This window comes from Chiloscyllium punctatum, chromosome 14 (assembly GCF_047496795.1).
Source record: "Chiloscyllium punctatum isolate Juve2018m chromosome 14, sChiPun1.3, whole genome shotgun sequence".
Lineage (NCBI taxonomy): Eukaryota > Metazoa > Chordata > Chondrichthyes > Orectolobiformes > Hemiscylliidae > Chiloscyllium > Chiloscyllium punctatum.
In genome coordinates, this window is record NC_092752.1 from 5,343,397 (window position 1) to 5,367,526 (window position 24,130).

At 41.4% G+C, this 24,130-nt stretch overlaps 1 protein-coding gene across 1 annotated transcript; it reads right to left on the reverse strand.

Annotated features, from left to right (window-relative positions):
- Nucleotides 1-482: 482 nt before the first annotated feature.
- On the reverse strand, nt 483-23,797 carry LOC140485571 (uncharacterized). Its single transcript, XM_072583814.1, has 8 exons — nt 23,731-23,797; nt 21,491-21,703; nt 19,581-19,663; nt 15,427-15,588; nt 9,970-10,051; nt 5,997-6,171; nt 1,686-1,735; nt 483-735 (listed from the first exon to the last, which is right to left on the reverse strand). Exons 2-8 carry the CDS (start codon nt 21,603-21,605, stop codon nt 548-550), a joined length of 855 nt encoding a protein of 284 aa, XP_072439915.1. The 5' UTR covers nt 21,606-21,703; nt 23,731-23,797; the 3' UTR covers nt 483-547.
- Nucleotides 23,798-24,130: the final 333 nt, after the last annotated feature.

Consider the following 24,130-nt stretch of genomic DNA (forward strand, 5'->3'; position numbering starts at 1 on the left):
TCAGACAGCCTTTTTAAATAAAAGGTATTTTAAAAAACATCAAGTGAAGTAGATGATGTAAGGACTTTATGTGGGAATGAGGTGTACTTTATTCGTGGAGACTGGTGTACCCAAGATTGCAGGATGACTATGTTATACATTAATACTGTAACAGCACTAAAAAGAATTTTAACATTTTTGGGTTTTGCTAGACAGGATGAATACATATGAACATGTTAGGCCTTAAATTAGAGCTTTCTTTGTTAAAGGTACTTAATTTTTAGGCAAGTATTATACATAGTCAGGAAAATGTGATTTATATATTTAGGGATACAGTCACAGTTCAAATTGTTAGAGCTAGTCTAACCACATTTTTAAATATTCATTGTTGTTACTCTAAAGTTCTCATTTAAAATGACAGATCTGTCCAAGCACAATCTGTCATTCAGTCAAGTGAAGATGCACAATATAATCTGACACACTGATGCTTCATTTACCTCCAAAGAAATTTACTGATAACTCTGCATGCTAATTTGTCGCAAACTCTTTCAAGGGGTCTGCCTCTGTTTTAAGTTTTAGATAAATCAGTCTTACTGTGGCACAACCTCCCATCCAGTATGGGTGAAGACGGCACATTGAGTATTCTTTTTGAGGGTCCAAGAGTTTTCGACTTTTTGCAAGTCTTAGGTCGTGGACTATAGCGAGCAGGGGAAAGTAGCCTGGTCTCTTCCAGCATTTTGAGGTCTCTCTCTTTATCTGAATTATTAGAAGTTGTAATATATGTGATAAATACATGATAATAGTATTCTTCATCCAATCCAAATTTCTAATTTGTAGATATAATACATTTTAAAAAGTTTGTTCACACTGTGTAGGCTAGCACTTATTACGCATCTCTAATTGCTTTTGAGAGCAACCTTCTTTAAATGCTGCAGTCTGTGGTGAACAGAGATATCCACAATGCTGTTAGGAGGGGAGTTGCAGCATTTTTACCCAGTGACAGTGAAGGAATGGGGATATAATTCCACCTCAGAATGGTGTGTGATTGGGAAGGTAACCTAAGTGCTGGTGTTCCCATATATCTGCTGTTCCTTGTCCTTCTAGATAGTAGAGGTCTCATCTAATTTGGAAGGTGCTGTCATAGGAGCCTTGGTGCATACAGTCTTTTCCAAAAGCATTGCACCCTGATAAGACTATGATGTTTTGAAAAAGCACTGTATTTAGTTGCTTTGATTAATCTGAATGCTTTAATTTTGAGAAGGATTTGACCAAGGCAGCAATATCTCTTGGTGTTTGCTGATTACAAATTAGGTGGTGCACTTATTAGAAATTAATGAACAGCTAAATGTTCTTTTCTGTAGAAAGTTTAAGCTGATGTTAGTCTTTAAAGTTATATAAGGGCCTGATAGGGTAGACATAAAGAAAATGTTTCTATTTGTAGGGGTCATAAACCACTAATAAATCCATTAATAGCATAACTCCAGGAGTGATTGGAACTTGTGTTCACAAACTGTGGGTCGTGACCCCATCCTTCCCCACCAAGTGATCTTTACTACCCTATCATCTGACGTTTAGATCTTTTCATCCTTTATGAAGCAACATTGACTTACTTAAAATGTCCTACACAATTTTAGCTGGCCTTGAGTAAGCTCACATTTTAGTCCAATTAATAAAATAAAATATCACCTGTCTCATAACGTGCATACCTGGATCTTTCTCCAAGATTGAATCCAGTTTTTGACATTGACATTGTGACCTGTGAAACAAGAACTACAGATTTCAGCCTTAATCATTGCAAACCTAAAACAAGTTTCCATCTCTGCTTTCTCTTTTTAATCTAATATAGCTCGGATCATAAGTTGGATCTGTTATTGTGCTCGTAAGGTTGGATTTCCTACTTTCATTCTAATTTTAAACATGGCTAAAATATGTTATTTATTTCTAATATCTCTTTTAAGTTTAAGTCAGTGCAAGATAATCGATGCAGCTCAAAGGGCTTTTGCCCGAAACGTTGATTTCGCTGCTCGTTGGATGCTGCCTGAACTGCTGAGCTCTTCCAGCACCACTAATCCAATTCTAAACAGTACCATTGGACAATCAGAGGGGATAGCTTTAAGGTGATTTTTCAAAAGTGGTTTTTAACTTTCAAGATTGTCTCTTGTTATGATGTGTTGAGTTTGCGCAGAGAGATGCAAATTAGCTTTTGTACAATGAGCAGGAATCTTCTATTAATGATGTACGGTATATAGACTAGGTAAGAGAGAGCATTCCTAGAATCTTGATGGCAAAGTCCTAGATCTGAGTGTATCTGTACATCTATATCACTGACGCCATATCCCTTTCATAAGCAAGGTGGACTTAACCACTATCCTGTATCTCCAACCAGTATTCCTTTTATCTCTTTAAATCACTATCATTTACTATTCAAATTTCCATGTTTAGCCCCTGACATTACTGCTACTTCCAATCCTCCATCCCTGAGTCTCTTTTTTGACTCTGTTCTCTGCACGTTTGGAGAAGGATGGGATGTTGAGGAATTGTTTCACAGGGAAAGTTCACAGGTCTAGATGAGAATTGTCATCCTTTCACAAGACACTCATAATGGCTCATGCCTCTCTCTTCACCTCATCATTAAACTTGAGGGTACTTTGGTGAGCTTGTAATGTGGACAACTCAAAATTCGTGATCAATTGTGGCTGAAAGGTTAGGCAGATGGAAGTTGTAGGGTATCCTCTCAGCCATGTAAAGCTGTCTGATAACAGAGTGACTGCAACTATTGTGTCCCACATGTGTGTTTGGTGGCCATTGATGTTAATTTCTGACCTCCAGTGTTGACCATCCTGGTCAAAACCTCTCCAAAAGAGCCAGATATTGCTGCAAAGATATGCCTTTTCAATAAAGCATTTTATTCCAAAAGGCAAAAAAGTGATATGAGGAAAAACATTCACACACGAGTGATGAGGGTCTGGAATACACTGCCAGAGACCATGATGGAGGAAGGTTCAATCAAGGTATTCAAAAAGGATTAGATGGTTATTCAAAAATGAACAACTTACAAGATTAGTAAACAAAGCAAGAAAAATAGCATGAATGTGATGCTCATTGGGAGAGCCGGCATAGACATAATGGGCCGAATGATCTTGTGCGCTGGAAACATTCTCTGTAGTTCAATATAAATTTCAATGATGAATGAGGAGCACAATGACTATGTATAGCTTTTTGGTGCGTGGGCAGAGCCTTTCTTTGTGCCAATTTGAGTGGCTCGTAAAATGGCAATTGGCATCATTTCAGTGTCGTTCCCCCTCTTTCTACATTTTGGTTGTTTTGGTTCTATACTATCTCTGACAGCTCCAGAGCTGCAGAGTCCATCTGGATTCCTTCAATACCCCTACAAATGGTAACTGGGTTAAAACAGAATGCATCACTAACCAGACAACAGTTGGTTTCCTGCATTTGGCATTGAAGGCCGTCCCCTGCTGCTTGTCTTGTGGTCATCTTGGGGCCTTTTTCTGTCTGCCTTGCTTTATCCAAAGCATCACTACATCTCTCCTGCCACAGAGCCCTGCCTGTGTTGATCTAGCTTTTTGCTACAGTGTGCGAGCCTAGCTGCTGCTAGTCACCATGTACTAGATGTTTGTTCCGGGGTAGGGATTCTGCTCCTCTTGCTCCAAAAAAAGGCTTCTTTGGTTATTAACACTGCCATCAGGTTGCATTAAAGTTGTACAAACAGAGGCAAGTCAATCTGCATTAATTAACCCAATACTAAGCATCTAGAGTTGGATAGGACTTTTCCTGTTGGCTCAGTCCTAGTTTCAGATGTATCAGAATGTCAGAAGATATTAATGATAATGCATTAATAATTCATTACATTCAGTAGCATCATGGGACCATGCCATTATCCCACGGTCTCTTTCCCTGTATTTCTAACAGGAACACAGACCATTGATGACTGGAAGACATTTCAAACTTGGAAGATGATTTATGAAGGAGGAGAAAGTGAGGATTGCAGATGCTGGAGATCAGAGTCGAGAGTGTGTTGTGCTGGAAAAGGGCAGGCGATCAGGCAGTATTCGAGGAGCAGGAGAATCGACGTTTCAGGCATAAGCCTGATGAAGGGTTTATGCCCAAAACGGCGATTCTCCTGCTCTTTGGATGCTGCCTGACCGGCTGTGCTTTTCCAGCACCACACCAACCGATGATTTATGAAGTCTCCTTATTCCAGGTGTTCTAAACAAAGCAACGAATAGGAAGTGATTGGGTGCAATGGTACTGGCATCAGGGTTATTTGCAGTTGACTATTTAGCATTAATATAGTATATTTCATAACCTCAAAACATCCCAAATCCCTTTACAGGCATCAAATGATTTAGAAATGTAAAAAGCATGAGCTAGTTTATTCACAGCAAGGTTCCATAAACAGCAATGAAGAAATGATATGATAATCTGCTTTTATTTATGTTTGTTGAGGAAACAATATTGAGAGAGAATCTGAAAGAAGTCCCAAGAATATCTTTAAGATTGTGCCCTACGATCTTTCACCTCCATCCAATAGAACAGATAGCACCCTTGGTTTAATATTTCATCCAAAGGTCTGCTCCCCAGACAGTACAACACTATCAGTATCACACTGGGAATGTCAGCCTGAAATATGTGCTAACACCTAACAGAAGGATCATAGACTGTACCCATATACAAACTGCAACAACAGAAGAAGTAACGAAGATTGATGAGGGCAGAGCAGTAGATGTGATCTATATGGACTTCAGTAAGGCGTTCGACAAGGTTCCCTATGGGAGACTGATTAGCAAGGTTAAATCTCATGGAGTAAAGAGAGAATTAGCTATTTGGATACAGAACTGGCTCAAAGGTAGAAGACAGAGGGTGTTGGTGGAGGGTTGTTTTTCAGACTGGAGCCTGTGACCAGTGGAGTGCCACAAGGATCGGTGCTGGGTCCTCTACTTTTGTGTCATTTACATAAATGATTTGGATGCGAGCATAAGAGGTACAGTTAGTAAGTTTGCAGATGACACCAAAATTGGAGGTGTAGTGGACAGTCAAAAGGGTTACCTCAGATTACAACAGAATCTGGGCCAGATGGGCCAATGAGCTGAGAAGTGGCAAATGGAGTTTAATTCAGATAAATGTGAGGTGCTGCAGTTTGGGAAAGCAAATCTTAGCAGGACTTATACACTTAATGGTAAGGTCCTAGGGAGTGTTGCTGAACAAAGAGACCTTGGAGTGCAGGTTCATAGCTCCTTGAAAGTGGAGTTGCAGGTAGATAGGATAGTGAAGAAGGTGTTTGGTATGCTTTCCTTTATTGGTCAGAGTATTGAGTACAGGAGTTGGGAGGTCATGTTGCGGCATTGGTTAAGCCACTATTAGAATATTGCATGCAATTCTGGTCACGTTCCTATCGGAAAGATGTTGTGAAACTTGAAAGGGTTCAGAAAAGATTTACAAGGATGTTGCCAGGGTTGGAGGATTTGAGCTATAGGGAGAGACTGAACAGGCTGGGCTGTTTTCCCTGGAGCGTCGGAGGCTGAGGGATGACCTTATAGAGGTTTACAAAATTATGAGGGGCATGGATAGGGTAAATAGACAAAGTCTTTTCCCTGGGATCAGGGAGTCCAGAACTAGAGGGCATAGGTTTAGGGTGAGAGGGGAAAGATATAAAAGAGACCTAAGGGGCAACTTTTTCATGTGGAGGGTGGTACGTGTATGGAATGAGCTGCCAGAGGTTGTGGTGGAGGCTGGTACAATTAGAACATTTAAAAGGCATTTGGATGGGTATATGAATAGTAAGGGTTTGGAGGGATATGGGCTGGGTGCTGGCAGGTGGAACTAGATTGGGTTGGGATATCTGGTTGGCATGGACGGGTTGGACCGAAGGGTCTGTTTCCATGCTGTACATTTCTATGACTATGACTCTAAATGGAAAACAACAGCAAATGTCTTTTGCAATAAAATTCAAAATATTAATTACATATCCCAATGAAATCAGAATTTTTAAATCAGACCTGGCACGGCGCCTCTCACATGCAGACTGTGCTCGGAATATATCCACTTCTGTTTCTTTGGCTGGCTGTTGAGAAGTTGAATTATCTTTTCCAGTGGAACAGGTTGAAGCATTTGAACTATTGAACTTCATATTAGCCACGGCCATTCGAAGCAAATCCAACACCATGTCTTTGTCTAAAGCATAGTGAAACACAGGCTGAGGGGAGACTAAACTGGCAAATAAATGATCCCTGACATTTTAGCCAAACTTTAACTAACAGTGGTCTTGAAATCTATGGGGATCAAGAAACTTAAAGGAAAAGGAACAGCTAGGTGCCTTTAGCATCATGAGACATCCCAAAGCACTTCATAATGGGACCAAATTAGGCACCACACTCTAAGCTGATACAAAGACAAAATCTTGATGAAAGAGAGGGATATTTTAAGAACCTTCTTAAGGAAAGGAGAGATAAAGAATATTAAAGAAGATAATGAAAAAAAGAGTTCAAGGCTTATGATCTAGGCAGCTCGAGGCATGACCACTAATGCTGGAATGACTATAATGGGATACTCAAGGACATGTAATTAGACCCTACTAAAATGTCCAAAGCATGAATTTAATCAGGCAAAACATTTATACTAAGCCAAAAAAGGCAGTATTAGGCTAAGTGTCAAAATTCCTGGTCCAGGAGATAGTTTTGTTTGTAGCATCTTAAAAGAGATAAAGGGAAGGGAACTCCAGAGTTCAGGGCCAGATGGCTAAAATTGGTGGGACAAGGCTTTGCTTTGTTCTGAGTGGTGTCAAGCATTTGAGTGATTGGTACCCACCTAGGTAACTGGACAGTGTCCTATCACACATCGGGAAGGGGAGAAACTTCAGGAGCAGATGAGGGGGTTTATCAGGGGAAGGGAAAGAGCCAAGAAACATGTTGAAATAAGAGAAATAATTCAAACCTATGGACAGTAAGGCGTTTCTGCAGCCCAATTTTTCCAACCTTAACCCTATCCATCCACCTTCTATCAATGTTACAGCAGGAAATCAGAAGAACTATCACAGTTGCATGTTTGTTATGATTGTGTGGTTTATATGGGGAGTGTAGCTTTAAATTTAGGGGAAATGAAAGGAGCCAATGTGATCTGTTCTGAGGTCCGTCTGACAGTAAGCCAGGGCAGAGAGGACTGACTGTTTTGGGTCGACAGAAGACTTGGAATGTCTCACTGAGAATAAACGGACATGGTATTTATATTTACAGACAGACAATGGCAGCACTCTCTTGATTTGCCGTAAGGAGACTCCAAAAGTCCTAGAAAAGTGTCATTGGTAGCAGGCTAAGCAATAAATTGTCCATTTGCTTCTAAATATGAAAGAAGTAGGAAGGGCAAAAATATCGCACTGACATTTCCACCTGAATTGAATTTGTTGTCAGGTATACCGAGACACAGTGAAAAGCTTTGTCTTGCAAGCAATACAGGCAGGTCATATAGTCAAATAGTGTTGATAAGTAAATAATAGGTAAACAACAGCAAAACAAAACACAAGTACAGGCGAATGCTAAGTGTTTGAGAGTCCATTCAGTATTCTAACAACAGAAGGGTAGAAATTGTTTCAGATGCAGCTGGTGCGTGTTCAGGCTTCTGTACCTTCTCCGCGATGGTAGAGGTTGAAGAAAACCATTGCCAGAGTGGGATGGATCTTTGAGAATGCTAGCTGCCTTTCCTTGACAGCGGGCCTGGTAGATGGATTCAATAGATGGGAGGTTGGCCTTTGTGTTTATCCGGGCCGAGTTCACCACTTGCTGTAACTGTCTCCGATCTTGAATGGTGCAGTTGCCATACCAGGTAGTGATACATCCAGACGGAATGCTCTCGATGGCGCACCTATAAAAGATGGCAAGGGTATTTGCCGTTAGGCCAAATTTTCTCAGCTGCCTAAGGAAGAAGAGACATTGTTGGGCCTTTGTAATCAGGGCGTCCTCTGAAGTGTCCAAGAAAGCTTGTTGTTGATGACCACTCCCAGGAGCTTGACACTCTCCACTCGTTCCACCTCTGTGCTGTTAATGTGAAGGGGGGCATGAGTAACATGCTGCCGAAAGTTACAAATGAGCTACTTGGTTTTGCCGACATTGAGAGTTAGGTTGTTCTCAATGCATAATTTTTCCAGGTCTTCCACCTCCCGTCTGTAGTATGTTTTGTCGCCATCTGAGATTCGACAGACTATGGTGGTGTCATCAGCAAACTTGTAAATGGCATTAGTCGTATTTGGTGATGCAGCCATGGGTATACAGTGAGTATAGTAGCGGGCTCAGTACACACCCCTAGGAGTCTCCAGTGTTGAGTGTTAGTGAGGCTGAAATATTGTCCCCAGTCTTAACTGATTGTGGCCTGTGGGTCAGGAAACTGAGTATCCAGTTGCAGAGAGTGGGGCTTAGTCCGAGATCACTAAGTTTAGTAATCAGTCTTGAGGGGATCATAGTGTTGAAGGCTGAACTGTAGTCAATGAGTAGGATTCTTACATAGCTGTTCTTGGTGTCAAGATGTTCTCGGGAGGAGTGAAGGGCAAATGATATGGCAGGGTTAATATGTTTGATGTAACCATTTTTAAGATCAGGTTACAAGCTTCCCTAATCAATACCACAGACAGGATGTATTGTAGGGCCAGCAGAGAAATGAAGCTGCTTGGCTTTGTGAGCTACTACAGCCAGATGCAGGACAGAGATGGTCTCAAATTGAAGAGATCTTCTACGGAGTCCGGATTTGTCCAGGCATGGTCAGGTGGATGAAGAATCATCAGCAAAGGTTTTGCTGCTGCTGCTGCTAGATTTAAAGAATTCTGAGAAAACTGTGGCAAAGTGCCCAAAGATGGTCCTCGAGGCTGCTGCTCAGTAAATCATGTAAGTGTTATGGTGTAGAATGAGACCATTTGGCTCATCATGCCCATTGTAATAAATGGACCAGAAACATTAACTCTGATTCTTTCTCAAGGATGTTGCCAGACCGTCTTAGTTTCTCCAGCATTCTGAGTTTTTGTTTCAGATCTCCAGCGTTTTGCTGTAATCCTTTGCTCACATGATGTTTTATCCCGATGAGTAGATGGGTTTATGCTAAAATACCTCATTCTACAGTATGCTCCATTTATAATACAATCAGTTCTGCTATAATGTGCGTTTCTTCAACGCGAATTGGCTATAACGCAGTTGAAGAATTTAGACCATTAATGTAAACTTTCCTTACCTGTATTGACTATAACATGATTCTGGTCCCATTGGTTTAAATGGTGCTGCTATTACACAATTTTCTTAAAACATGAGATCATATAGAAACTGAACTATCGCATTATATCAGAACAGACTGTATGCAATCTGTCGAATGATTTAGAAGAATTTGAGCCAAACGCAGGCAAATGAGACTAGTTCAGTTTGGGAATCCTGGTGAGCTTGGATGGGTTGGGTTGGAGAACCTGTTTCCATTCTATATGACTAAAAGAACCCATTGGAAACTGGAAACAATTGTGGAATATTTGCTGTAAGGGCTGTAATTCCATAGAGAGTGTGGAGACTGCACAGTACAAAAAGGGGAACATTTCTGAAAATAAAAGGTATCTATAATAAGAAACAAAGTTTAAGCCAGTGATGCTTTCAGCCGTTAAAGCTTTTAAAATGTAAAATCTTGCTGGTTATTCTTTGATCTACTAATTCAAAGTTCAAATCTCATTCATTAAGTCATTGGTCCCTACAGAGGTTGTAATATTACATTGAAAGTTAGGAACTGTAAAATAACCCTTGTGTACATTGTCCTGAATTTTGTGTAGCATCTTGGGTCAGCTGGAAGGTGAACGAAGCTGTTAGTAAGGTCACCTGAACTGTTGATGGAAAGGTGTTTTTCAAAGCAACCTCATTGAAAATGTGGCAGCCAATTTATATAAAGCAAAATCCCACTAAAATGTAAGGAGTTGAGAAGGTTATGCTATATGATAATTGGGACTGCTTCACTAACCTTTTTGTCCTGTTATGAGTAACCACTGCTGTACAGCTTGGAGTGAATCAGTTTGTAAAATCTGTGACAGTAGTTCCAGGACCTACATGAAGGACGGTACAATGCATAGATTTAGTTAAATAGTGTGGATCATTGCTTCATTGACACTAACTCTAACAAGAAAAGTGTACAGTTTACATTCATATAGTCCTCCACGAGTTGGACATCAATTATCTCGTGTCCTTTGGGGATTGAAATCTGCCATCCCCACCTGATCTGGCTTACACACGATTCCAAACCCATAGCAATGTGGTTGACTCTTATCCGCCCACTGAAGTGATCTAACAAAACACCCAGTTCAGGGGCATTTCGGGATGGGCCACAAATGTTGGTCTCCCCAGTGATACCCACATCCTGTGAGAAAGCTTGTAAAAAGTTGTTTGATTGGTAGAAAGGTACTGGGGACAGGACAATAACAGTAAGATGCAGTGGGAGAAAGTGAATCCATGTCAACTGGCATCACAGTTTTCAATGACCATATACCCAGACCGGAGGTGTTTTGTTCTTCTTATTCAACATCTACCTTGCATTTCTCCTTTCCAATCCTAATTCAGAGAATTATATTCAGTAAAGTTTTACAGAACCTTTATGGATCTCTAGTTTGGGCACATCTAGAGGATGGCATTTAATTCTAGTGACAATACATGAGGAAGGATGTGAAGGTCATTGAGAGGCTGCAGAGGAGATTAACCAGAATGGTTCCTAGGATGAGGAATTTTAGCTCTAGGTATAGGCTGCAGAATGTTGGGTGCATGCCCTTGGAATGAAGAAGTTTGAGGGAACATTTGATGGAGGTGAACAAGATTACAACAAAGGCACAAGTTGATCAGAAAAAAAAGCTGTTTTTGTTGACTGATGGGACAAGTACTGGGGAATAGGTTTGCAAGTTTTCTGCAAAAGACATAGGGGGAGCTGAGGAAGAACATTTTTACGCAGTGAGTTGTGAAGACCTGGTCCTCATTGCCGATGTGGGTGTTGGGTGTGGAGATGATCAATAATTTCAATAGGAAATTAGAGGGACACTTGAGGAAAATAATCTTGCAGAGCTGCAGGAAAAAAACTGAGAAAATGGCACTGAGGGATTGCTCTACAGAGAACCTGCATGGACCTGATGGGTCAAATGGGCTCCCTCTGCACCATAATGTCTCTATGAGTCATGACAGTAACTCACATCATCACCCATCTTATGGGTAGTTAATGCAAGTCTATCAAGTCTCCTCTACCATTTAATGAGGTCATGGCCGATCTGATGATCCTCAACTCCTCTTTCCTGCGCTTTCCCCACAACTCTTAATTCCCTACCTGAGTAAAATTCTGTCTGTCTCAGTCTTAAATATACTTAAGAACTTAGTGTCAACAATCCTCTGTGGTAAAGAATTCCACAACTACCCTCTGATGGAAAAAACATACCTCATCTATGTATTTACATATACAACATTTTATTCTGCATGTAATGCTTTTTAGTCCTGGACTCTCCCATAAACAAGCTTCCCCCATCTACTTCATCAAGTCCCCTCCACTTTATTTCCCTGTTCACTTTTAGAATTATAAAAACTTCTGCTCTGTAGTCTTATAGACACAAAGACCAGGTGGTAAGCAGGATATTTATTGGTCACTGGAATTTGGAAATCTTGGTTACTTTTAATATAACAGTGTTCATGTTGATGTAGGATGAAGAAGCTAATGGATCAAGTATGATATGTGCTTGTTCCAAATATTTCATTTGACTGCACACTGATGGTGCAGGCTAAAAATAAATGGTGATGCTCTATGTTATAACAACAACTGGCATCGTATAATATTTTCAGATCTACTGTGAGGCGGACAGAGTTTTGGATTAGTGTCTCAACTGTAAGACGTTATACAGTCATACAGCACGGAAACAAACCCTTTGCTTCTACCAGTCCATGCCAACCATAGTCCCAAATTAAACTAGTTTCATCTGCCTACACTTGGCCCATTTTCCTCCAAACATTTCTTATTCATGTACTTATCTAAATGTCTTTTAAAATTGTAACTGTACCTGCATCCACCACTTCCTCTGGCAGTTCAATCCACGCATAAACTACTCTGTGTAAAAAAGTTGCTCCTCGTGATTTTTAAAAATCTTTCTCCTCTCACCTTAAAAATATGCCCTCTAATTTTGAAATCTTTCACCATAGGGCAAAGACACATGCCATTCACTTTATCTATTCATGATTTTATAGACCTTTATAAGGTCACCCCTCAACCTTCTATGCTCCAATGAAAAAAGTCTCAGTTTAACCAGCCTCATCTTATAACTCAAACCTTCCATTCCCAGCAACATCCTGGTAAATATCTTCTGAATCCTCTCCAGCTTAATAGTATCCTTCCCATAACCGGGTGACCAGAACTGGACATAGTACTCCAGAAAAGGCCTCACCAAGGTCATATACAACCTCAACACAACATCCCAACTCCTCTACTCAAAGATCTGAGCAATGAAGGTAAGCATGCTAAATGCATTCTTAACCACCATATCTATATGTGATGAAAACTTCAAAGAATTATGTACCTGAACCCCTAGGTGTCTCAGTTCTACAAAACTCCCCAAGGCCCTTCTTTTAATCATATAAGTCCTGCCCTGTTTGTTTTCCCAAAATGCAATACTTCACATTTATCCAAATTAAACCCCATCTGCCACTCAAAGAACAAAGAACTATACAGCACAGGAACAGGCGCTTTCGCCCTCCAAGCCTGTGCCTACACATTTTTCCCTTCCATATGAAAATAGTCTTCACTCGCAGGATCTGTATCCCTCTATTCCCTAACACATCGAGTTAGACCCCATCTACCACCCCCTGAAAAAAATAAACAGGAAATTATTTCACCACAGGGAATAGCATTACCAATCCAAACAAACCCAAATATATGAATAGAAAGCAGGAATTTTCAGCATTGCTTTGCCTGAGGCCCACTGAAGATGTTACCTAGTAGGGTAACGAAACATCTGGAAATGAACCTTCCAGCTCAGCATCCATTCCCCTCCTAGAACATAGAAGAATACAGCGCAGTACAGGCCCTTCGGCCCTCGATGTTGCGCCGATCAAAGCCCACCTAACCTACACTAACCCACTATCCTCCATATACCTATCCAATGCCCGCTTAAATACCCATAAAGAGGGAGAGTCCACCACTGCTACATATCTCAAAGCCATCCGTTCTACTTATTCGTGCCTCAGTATTCATATCGACAACAATGTCCTGTTCCTGAGTGAATACTGACGAAAAGTATTCATTCAGTGCCTCCCCAATCTCTTCAGCCTCCACACGCAACTTCCCATTACTATCCTTGATTGGACCTATTCCTACCCTAGTCATTCTTTTATTCCTAACATACCTATAGAAAGCCTTAGGGTTTTCCCTAATCCTACCAACTAAGGACCTTTCATGTCCCCTCCTTGCTGCTCTTAGCTCTCTCTTCAGGTCCTTCCGGGCTACCTTATAACTCTCAATCGCCCCTATTGAACCTTCACGCCTCATCTTTACAAAGGCCGCCCTCTTCCATTTAACAAGGGATTCCAACTCCTTATTAAACCACGGTTCCCTCACACGACCCTTTCCTCCCTGCCTGATAGGTACGTACTTATCAAGGACACTCAGTAGTTGCTCCTTGAAGAAGTTCCACATATCAATTACGCTCTTGCGTTGGAATCTACTTTTCCAATCCACACATCCTAAGTCATGCCTCACCGCATCATAATTTCCCTGCCCCCAGCTATAACTCTTGCCCTGCAGTGCACACTTATCCCTCTCCATCACTAGAGTAAAAATCACCGAATTGTGGTCACTGTCCCCAAAGTGCTCACCTACCTCTAGTTCTAATACCTAGCCTGGTTCGTTACCCAGAACCAAATCCAGTATGGCCTCACCTCTTGTTGGCTTATCTACATATTGTGTCAGGAAACTCTCCTGCACACATTGGACAAACACTGACCCATCTAACGAACTTGAGCTATAGCTTTCCCAATCAATATCAGGAAAGTTAAAGTCCCCCATACATGATGAATACATAAATAAGTCCTATTTATGTATTCATCCAGATGTTTCTTGAATGCTGATATTATGTCTGCTTTCACCAGCTGCTCTGCCAGCACGTTCCAGGCACTCACCACCCTTTGTGTGAATAACATGCGTTGTACATCTTTTAAATTCCATGCCCCGTGTCTTGAACCTGTGCCCCCTAGTAATTGACCCTTCCACCTTGGGAAAAAGCCTCATACTTTCCACTCTATTCACAATCTTATAAACTTCTACCAGGTCATCCCTCAACCCCCTGCATTCTCGTGAATACAAACCCAATTTATCCATCCTTTTATCGTAGTTAAAATCCCTCAATCCTGGTAATATCCTGGTAAACCTTTTCTGTACCCTCTCCTCAACCCATTGACCTAAATAATCTTAGATAATCTTCTTCTCTGTCCACCATATCACCAATTCCGCAAACTTACTAACCATGCCTTCTATATTCTCATCCAAGTCATTTATATAAATGAGCCTGGGTTCGTTTCCTGGCCAATGCATGGCTGCTCTTTCTTTGGAGTGGCAAGGTGGCTCAGTGGTTAGCACTGCTGTCTCACAGCACCAGGGACCCAGGTTCAATTCCTGCCTTGGGTGACTGACTGTGTGGAGTTTGCACATTCTCCCCATGTCTGCGTGGGTTTCCTCTGGGTGCTCCAGTTTCCCCCCACAATCCAAAGATGTGCAGGTTAGGTGAATTGGTCATGCTATATTGCCCATTGAATATGGGAATGGGTCTGGGTGGGTTACTCTTCAGAGGGTCGGTATGGACTTATTGGGCCGAAGGGCCTGCTTCCATACTGTAGATAATCTAATCTAAAAAGTGGACCCAGCACCAATCTATGGCACATTGAAGGTAACAGGCCTTCAGTCCAAAACTTTTTTTTTTGATAGTATAGTAACCAGTCACTTCTGCACAGGGAGGGTCTCAGCCTGGATTATGTCATCAAGTTTCAGGAGTGTTGTACTTGAATCCATAATCTTTTGACCCAGAGGCTAGAATGCAACTCTCTGAAATATTGTGTTATAAAGATGCAGTTGATCAAAATTATTCTTCAGTTGTGATACATGGATATCGCTGGCTTGGCCAGCATTTATTGCCCAAATCCCTAGTTCCCCTTGAGAGGGAGGGAGTGAACTGCCTTCTTGAAATGCTATCGTCCATGTGCTGTAGGTTGACCCACAATGACGTCAGGGAGGGAATTTCCAGATTTCAACCCAGCAAGACTGAAGAAATGGCGATAAATCAGGAATGAAGGGAAACTTGGGAGCTGGTGGTATCCCCGTATATCCGCTCCCTTGTAGCAGGTTTGGGAGGAACTGTGGGATAGCAAGCCTTAACAGATATGTTACATTACAATTCCTGCAGTTACTCACAAGAACTTCACGTTCAGCCACTGTCACAGTGGGTCTAGTGCATTCACTGGCCCCAGCACGTGAACTCAATCTGGAAGCAGGCCGGGATTTAGGTCTTATTGGAGAAGTGCACAAAATCCCCCTCTCTGCAGGAGACTGGGTTGCCCATTTTGCATTCTCCTCCTATTTAAAGAAAATACATTTTAGAAAACAGTGTATCAGCTTGAATCTGAAGGTTGCGTAGATTCAATCACAATCCAGTAATACCCTAGTTTCAGAATATTACAGAAACATTAGGTTTTCTATCCCTTATTCCAGCAGAAAATTAACATTCATTGACATGTTCTCCACATTGAGAGTTCCCTCTATTTATTAGTGCCATCTTTCGTGCTATGATTTGGAACATTGGAGCAGTACCAATTCCTACCATTCAATTAGTTCACGGCCAATTTGGAACCTGAAGCCTTTTATCCACATTTAATTCTTATTAGTAACACCAGGACAGCAAGAGGCCATTTGCTCTATGACTCCAATTTCACCATTCAATGTAATTATAGCAAATTGAGAATGAACTCCGTACGCTCAATTTCCCTCATACATCTTTATACTCTTTGTGACAGGGATCTATCAATCTCAGACTCACAATGAATAGCTGTACTGGCAATAAGTGTGCTTGCCCAGAAGAGAGTTTTGAACCTCTCCCACCTTTTATGTTGTAGGTGTTAGTTTGTATTACCACGAGACTTGTGGCTTGGGATGTTCTCTGCACGTTGGAGAGATTACTGTCCTTGTTTCTGGTGTGTGATATTTACCCTTCACCTACTTGCTGTCTGACTCTGCAACTCTTACATTTCCAGCACTGTACAGAACCCTATTCTCTGTAAATACAGCTGTCACTGTTACAGACAATTCCATCTTTTCAACACAGTCTCTTGCACATGTTACATCATGATATATACCAAGTCATTATCATTGGGCGTGGAAACGTTGGAGTCATCAACATAGTGATAGAGTTTAACAGCAGTGGAAATAGAGCCTTATGGGACAGTCCCACCATCCCAAGAATCTGACTGGGGAACACCCACTGCACTCCCTCTATGGCATCTTTATTTTCATCAGGCAAGAGGACAGACTCCAGACAATATTCCCTGTGCACTCTCACCAATCTTTTCCACAGTTGAAGCAAAACGTGTTTTGCTCCTGTACTCTTACAATAAAGGTTAACATACCCCATTTGCCTTTCTCATTGTACCGCATCTGTGTTGCCTATCTTGGCTCCAGAAATGTCTGGTTCTAATATTTGGACTATGTTCCCTCATTCAATATTCTCCAACTATTTGTCTCTCCCCTCCCTTAATAACATGAAAGGTTTGCCTGGGATTACTCTCTTGATGCCCTTACCTAAGAAAAATAGATTTTATTCAGCTTTGTGGCATTTTTTAGGAACAGAATTCAATTTTTACACCTCAGTTTGTGTATTGTTTCAGAGAACATCTCTGGAACACCTGTACTGATCAACCCCCCCCCACTCGCAAGAACATGCAAGTCCTGGGCCTCCTCCATCACCAAGTCCTAACCACCCAATGGCTAGAGGAAGAATGCCTCATCTTCCACTTTGGGACCCTCCAACCACACAGGATCAATGTAGATTTCACCAGTTTCCCCGTTTACCCTCCCCCACCTTATCCCAGTCCCAACCTTCCAACTCGGCACCGCCCTCTTGAACAGTCCTACCTGTTCATCTTCCTTCTCACCTATCCATTCCACCCTCCTCTCTTACCTATCACCATTACTCCCACATTCATATCCCTATTGTATTCCCAGCTACCATCCCTCCAGCCTCAACACCCTCCTATTTATGTCTCAGCCCCTTGGCCCACAAGTCTCATTCCTGATGATGGGCTTATGCCTGAAATGTTGATTCTCCTGCTTCTTGGATGCTGCCTGACCTGCTGCACTTTTCCAGCACCATACTCTTCAACTCTGATCTCCAGCATCTGCAGTCCTCACTTTCTCTCAGTTTGTGTAACAAAATATGCTTCCTGATTTCACTGAGCCATTTGACTCTAATTTTAACATTAGGTCCCCTTGATAACCGTTTAAGACCATAAGACATTGGAGCAGAAATTAGGCCATTCAGCCCATCAAGTCTGCTCCACCATTCAATCATGGCTGAATATTTCTCTATTAACCACATGACTAAACACACATTTAGTTCTCCCCTTAACTTTCTAAACTCATTGGTGCAGCACCCAAATTAATGCAATTAAACCTCAGGATTTAACCCTTTAGGCCCTGCCATCAATTTGGTTTCCATCGAGTCGTTGGGCAGAATCTTCCCAAGCAATAAACAATATAGGCATTGGCAAGAAAGTCAGGAAAACTGCCTGGTATAGACAGTGAGGAGTTTCTAGCATCAAGAACTTAAAAGTCCCATTTTCCAAACAACCTTTGAGCAGTGAGACAAGATCATCAGTGCCTGGAGACTCCAGCTCACTCCTCCAGACCCTTCATTAGTCACCAGCATCTCAGGGCACGCACAATAGACTTTGGGTGCACACTTGCCCTGTACAGCAGAGCCTGCAGGTCCCCACTGGGATAGCAGGGTGCCAACCATCTTCTAGAGTATCCAGGGTAAATAAAACAAACCGTACAGGGGCATTTGCAGACTGTCAGCACTAAATCGGGTACAAGGTCGGGCTTTAAAGATGCAGGCACCAGGAATCCCAGGAGCTCTTGAGTGGGAGAATATAATGGACAGGGCACCAAAGGGGCATAGCACATGGCCAAATGAATTATAACAGCGAAACTAAATTGTTCAAATTGAAAACTAGAAACTAATGTGTGAAATGTAAAATAATTCTTAGCCTAATTTTTATTTTTAAAAAAATGTTTTGGGGAAACAATCTTACTTGCTGTTCTCAAATGAAAAGTGAATGGAACATTTCCACTTTAGGCACTTGCGTTGCCAATTCTGGTGAGATTGATTCCTGGAGACTCTATCACATGATCTCCTATCTCCCACTGCCCCGTCCCACTGTCCCTCCACCACTAATAGTCATCCACTCCCCTGCCTTCCTACACTCAATCAGAACAAAGAGACTCTGCATTTCCTGATTAGCAATTCCCAACATCAGTCAAACAGTCCCATCTCCAATGTCCTGTCTTAACTAATAAGACCGCTCAAAGAATTTTGATTAGAAATAACTTAATCTGATGGTTTTTCTTCTGATTTGTGCCTACAACATTGCCCTGCTGATCAATCTTGAACAACCCCTGGCAGCTTGGCAACCTCTATCTGACACCTTTGATTAAAATTACTCCTTTCATTTTTTTTCAAAATGGCTACCACAATGAGAAGCCTAAAACCGACACTGAGACGTTGGTAGATAAACTCAACAGGTCTGGCATCACCTGTGGAGAGAGAAACAGTGTTAATGTTTTGAGTCCAGTGTGACTCCTTTTCATGTGAAATTTGCAGAAGTTGTGGAGTTACATATCTTCTCTACTTCTAAAGTTCTCAGGTTCCAAGCCTGCTCATCTGGGAAGTATCTTGCATTCTGTAGCCTGCATTGGGATTTTGCAGGAGGTGCAAAATTACCAAGTCACCGTCACGATTCCCACCCAATGTAAGCAGGGATTGGAACCCAGAGACAGGCAGGGGGCAGAAAGGGGGCGCCTATAGGACTGGATAGCTGTCAATTCCACTAGGGGAGTTGGGCACTGTTAAAGCAATGTGAAATCTGGTGGGCACCTTTAATGGAAAGATCTTTTGAAAGGCTTGTAAGGTTTAATTACCTCAGTGTGGAGCAGATTTCCCTCTACTTTTGATATGCCTGAGCCACTGCAGCTTTGTGGTTTGGTGAGAGTGACATTGACAGCAAACTCCAACGTACCCGTCAATGCCAAGCCATTGCTAGACCCCTGGCACAGCACACATGCCTCCTGTACAACTGTGTTGCCACATACAGTCCAGAACTCACAAATACCTCAATTAAAGTGCCTGTCACAACAGCCTGTGCCACAGGGAACCCACCCTGGGGAAAATCTCCTGGAGAAAGGAATACATTGAGCTGTGCCATCCCTCTGGCCCCATTGCTGTTCCTCATGAAGCATCCATAGATTTTTTTTTACCAGCTTTACATTCATCAGATTGATGTCAGATGACCCATCACCTCTTTTGCTTCTGAAGTTTGTTCTGGAGTGAATTCTACCCTCGCTGTTAGGTCCCTCAGTTCATCTCGCCAAGCTTGGGAGTCTGTACAAAACAGCAAAGGTAGTCATGGTCTCCAACTAAAGAATTAGTCTGGTCCAATTTGCACTTAAACTATTTTCAGTTTCATCTGGACTGGGCACTTACTTGACATTTAACACGTTACACATTGAAACGCAACATGCGTTAAAATAGGAAGTTTTCTATTCTATTTAATACTAACTGCTGTACATTCAATGTTTTCAATTTTCCTTAAAGCAATTTAGAGATGGCACTAATTCAAAATATGCTGGATCTTTATTTACTGAGTTTTACATTGTCAGCACTGTGCTTCAGCTGTTATTAGCTTCTGTTGTGTTGCTGTACGTTTTCCTCCGAGTCCATACCCAGTCTTAATCAATCAATTACAATGAGCATAGATCAATTGCCAGATTAGCATAATCGAACACAAAACAATTGAACATCATAGTAACTTTAATAATATTGTTTTGATCCTTTAAGCCCTCAATTTCATCCCCCATGTTTTAATTCAATACTTAAATGTTCCATTTTATAATTCAATTTAATCATTATAAAATTCACTCAACAATTTCTCAGTGATTAAAAAAGTTACCTTTACAAGTTTATTTTTAACTTTTATTTTCTGAGTGATAAGCATGGATTTTAAAACATTTTGCCATCAAAATCAAACTTGTTTAAAACTGTTTTGTTACAAACACTACAAAGGATACAAAATGGAATATTGTCTTTGTTCTTTACCTTGTAATACTCTTGCCTACATTTTCAATTTTAAATTATTAATTGTGTTGCTACCTTCGGTGGGTGAGAGTTTCACACTGCAATGTACCACCCTTTGCTTGAAGATATTCTTCCTAATTTCTTGCCTGACCTCAATGACTAAACTCTGATTTGAAGGTTATATCCCATTGTCTGAGACCTTCCCATCAGGAATACTGCTAAAAATTTGGATTTGGGCTCCACCTATGCTTCTTGCTGCCTTGGGAAAGCAGCCAACATAATCAAAGTCCCTTCCCATCCTGGTTATACTCTCTTCCACCTTCTTCCATTCAGCAGAAGATGTAAAAGTTTAAAATATATACCAACACATTCAAAATTAGCTTCTTCCCTGCTCTTGTCAGACTTCTTTCTTTCTTTATATCTGGATGTTTTTTCTCTCCTTTTTGCTCTGCTTCTTTTATTTCTGCTGTTGCATTTTAATTCTAGTTTTTGTAACCAAGTTGGCACTGGGAATGGTGGCTTTGTATACTTTTCATTGTACCCCTGCATTCCTGTACTCAAGTACATGTGACAATAAAATCTAATTCTAATTATAATTTGAACTTCTCATATATTACAGTTGATCTTTCTCTGCACCTTCTCTGTAGCTGCAACACTATGTTCTATATTCTGTTCTATTACCCTGCTGTACCCATGTAAGAGAAAGTGAGGACTGCAGATGCTGGCGATCAGAGCTGAAAAATGTGTTGCTGGAAAAGCGCAGCAGGTCAAGCAGCATCCGAGGAGCAGGAGAATCGATGTTTCGGGCAGGGCTTATGCTCAAAACGTCGATTCTCCTGCTCCTCAGATGCTGCCTAACCTGCTGCGCTTTTCCAGCAACACATTTTTCAGCTCTGTACCCATGTAAGGTATGGTTTGTCTGGTTAGCACGCAAAACCATGGTTTTCACTGTTAGTACATGTGATAGATAATATAAATCATGAAATAGGGTCTTGCTGGACTCTAAGGTTCTGAGTTACTGAACGAGTCCACTGGATCAGTTTCCTTCTTCCTACAGTCTGTAAGAAGAGCATCTTCCACCCCCTTGAATTAAACTGGAAATAAACATATGTAAATATATCCATTAATACTCACATAATAAGCCAATGTCAGGTTGTGCTTCATCTTTACAAGGTGGTTGTGGTACTCCTGTGATGATATGTGCTGGATAAGGAGCGGTTATAGGAATATTCGCAGTGATTGGCCGCATTGGTTTGATGTACTCTTGTTTTGGTGTTGGTGGTTTGGATGCTTCTTTGCTACATGCAACAAAATCATCCACCTTACAGACAGGTGCATCATTCAGACCTGCAACACAGTCAGCGGAGTCAACTCAGTGGGTCCCGGAACTTGCATTTTAGGTGGTAATAATAGTCTGGCTGAAAAATCTATTGTAACACTAAGGACAGAGGTCAGGGTATGAAGACATGGTTGTGAAGCGATCTTACATCGATATAATACGTTTTCAGGCAGGGAAGGAACAGCTCATCTATCAAGCCCACCCTACACCACGTCATGGTGAAGTATTGTGACTAGGCACCTGTACATAGAATTGTATGGACTTTCAACACAGAAACAGGTCCAACCCAATTGAGCAATGCCAGCATTTATGTTCGACATGAGCCTCAACCTACCCCTCTTCATCTCATTCTCATGGCATTGCAATTCCTCATCCACATTGATCCACTTTCACCAAATGATTCACATCAACTGCTCCCTATATGAACAACCTCTACATGCTTGCTGCTCCTTGGATGAGGAATCTTATGTTTATAACCTCTAGTTTGGACAGGTGGAAATATCTTCACTCTGTCTACCCTATCAAATCTCTTCTATATTTATTTATCTAGTTCATCTCATTTGAACTTGGCTGCATCTGAGTACTCTCAGGTTACAGGATTCCACTGTAGTCAATGATCGACATCACCAAACCAGAGTATATTAATCATAAAGGATCTTGGTCGATGAGCTGACACTAATGGAAGGACACTGGAGATCCATCTAACTAACACTGAGGGCACAATCTGCTCCTTCCATGGGGTCAAAGAGAAGAGGAAATGGTTGAGTGGATTAGGCCTGGATAGAATCTCACTCGCTTTTCAGTTACCAGGGTGGATGAGGAATTGTAATGACAAATGCATTAGTTACCAGATAATACTCCCAGGCCTACACTGAGAGAATGTATCAGTGATAGTTGGATCCTCCTAACAGACATGAAAGAACTGTAGTATCATAGATTCACAGAATATCTGCAGCACAGAAGGAAACTATTCAGCACACTGTTTCTGCACTGACTCCATCCAAATGCAACTCATCTAGGCCCACTCACCTACATCTTCACCCTGGCCCTGAAATTTCTTTTCTATTCAGAAAATTATGGAATTTCCCTTGTAAATGCACAACTGAAATGTGCTTCCTCTACATTTTCAGGCAATGCATTTGCAAAATCTAACCACTCACATTGTAAAAACCCTTCCTTTTCCTCCAGTTTCTTCATTCATCGGCAATTTCTTTATGCATTCACTGGATGGCGTTACTGCCTGCTAATTGCTCAGAGGGCAGTTAGTGGTCAACCACTTTGCTATGGGTCTGGAGTCACATGTAGACCAGACTGGGTAAGGATGGCAGTTTCGAAAGGGCATTAGTGAACCAGGTGGCTTTTTCCAACAATCAACAATAGTTTTGTAGTCATTATTAGTCACTTAATTCCAGACTTTTATTAAATTTGAGTTCAAATTCAAATTCCAAAACATGCCACGGTGGGATTTGGACCAAGGGCCTCAGAAAATGAGTTGGCCTATATGACTAATAGTCTAGTCATATTAACCCACTAGATTATCACCTCCCCCAGCCAAATCAATGTCTTCTGGTTATCAACCCTTCCACCAATGGGAACAATTTCTCCCTATTGTTTCTATCTTGATTCCCATTGATTTTGGACACCACTCTCCATTCACTTTTCCAGGTCTTTTCTCTAAGAATGAAAGAATCCATTGCATAGAACCGTACAGCACAGTGAGATCCCCATTTGACTTAGCATGCTTTGAAAAACCAGTCTCAGTCTTTCTCACTCTTTCCCGAATACCTTGACCGTTTTCTCCTCTTTAAGAATTTAACCAATTCCCCCTTTTGAAAGTTACAATCAAAGCTGCTTCCACTAGCCTTTCAGGCAGCAAGTCCCAGATCCCCAACTCCAGTGTGATGGGGTAATTAATCGCATTAAATCAGTGCCCACTGATTAGTGACCCCCACACATTTCTTGCTATCTACTCTATTGAAAACGTTTGACAACTTAGAATCACTGTAATAGAACAGGTATCTGCATAACTGCTTACCTCTGATATGATACACCCTTTTGGGATGAGGGTTGTTCCGGCTGTAAAAGAAATGGTCAGCGGGAATAGCCTGTTTACAGTTGTTATTTCCAGGACGAGGTGTGTTATTTCCGAGGGAGTAGTGAGGTGTTTGCCATGCTCTATTTCGGGCTGTTGGTGATTCATTTCTCAATGCATTGTCAGAACTAATGGGAAAATAAGATTTACAACAAACTGTGATTCAAACACCATACTGTAGTATCATAGAAATGTACAGCACATAAACAGACCCTTTGGCGCAACTCTCCATGCCAACCAAATTAATCATGTCCCATTTGCCAGCACTTAGCCCATATCCCTCTAAACCCTTCCTATTCATATACAGAGAGTAACAGAGAGAATGGAACTCTAGTTGATTTTT

Bases quoted from the DNA above. Each gene is read 5' to 3' on its own strand.
- LOC140485571 (XM_072583814.1), bottom strand. From the start codon at position 21,605: ATGCGGCCAATCACTGCGAATATTCCTATAACCGCTCCTTATCCAGCA. The intron at 6,172-9,969 runs GTTAGTGAAGCA...ACTATGCTTTAG, and splicing joins ACTCATAACAGGACAAAAAG to ACAAAGACATGGTGTTGGAT. The intron at 736-1,685 runs GTATGCACGTTA...CTAATAATTCAG, and splicing joins AATCTTGGAGAAAGATCCAG to ATAAAGAGAGAGACCTCAAA.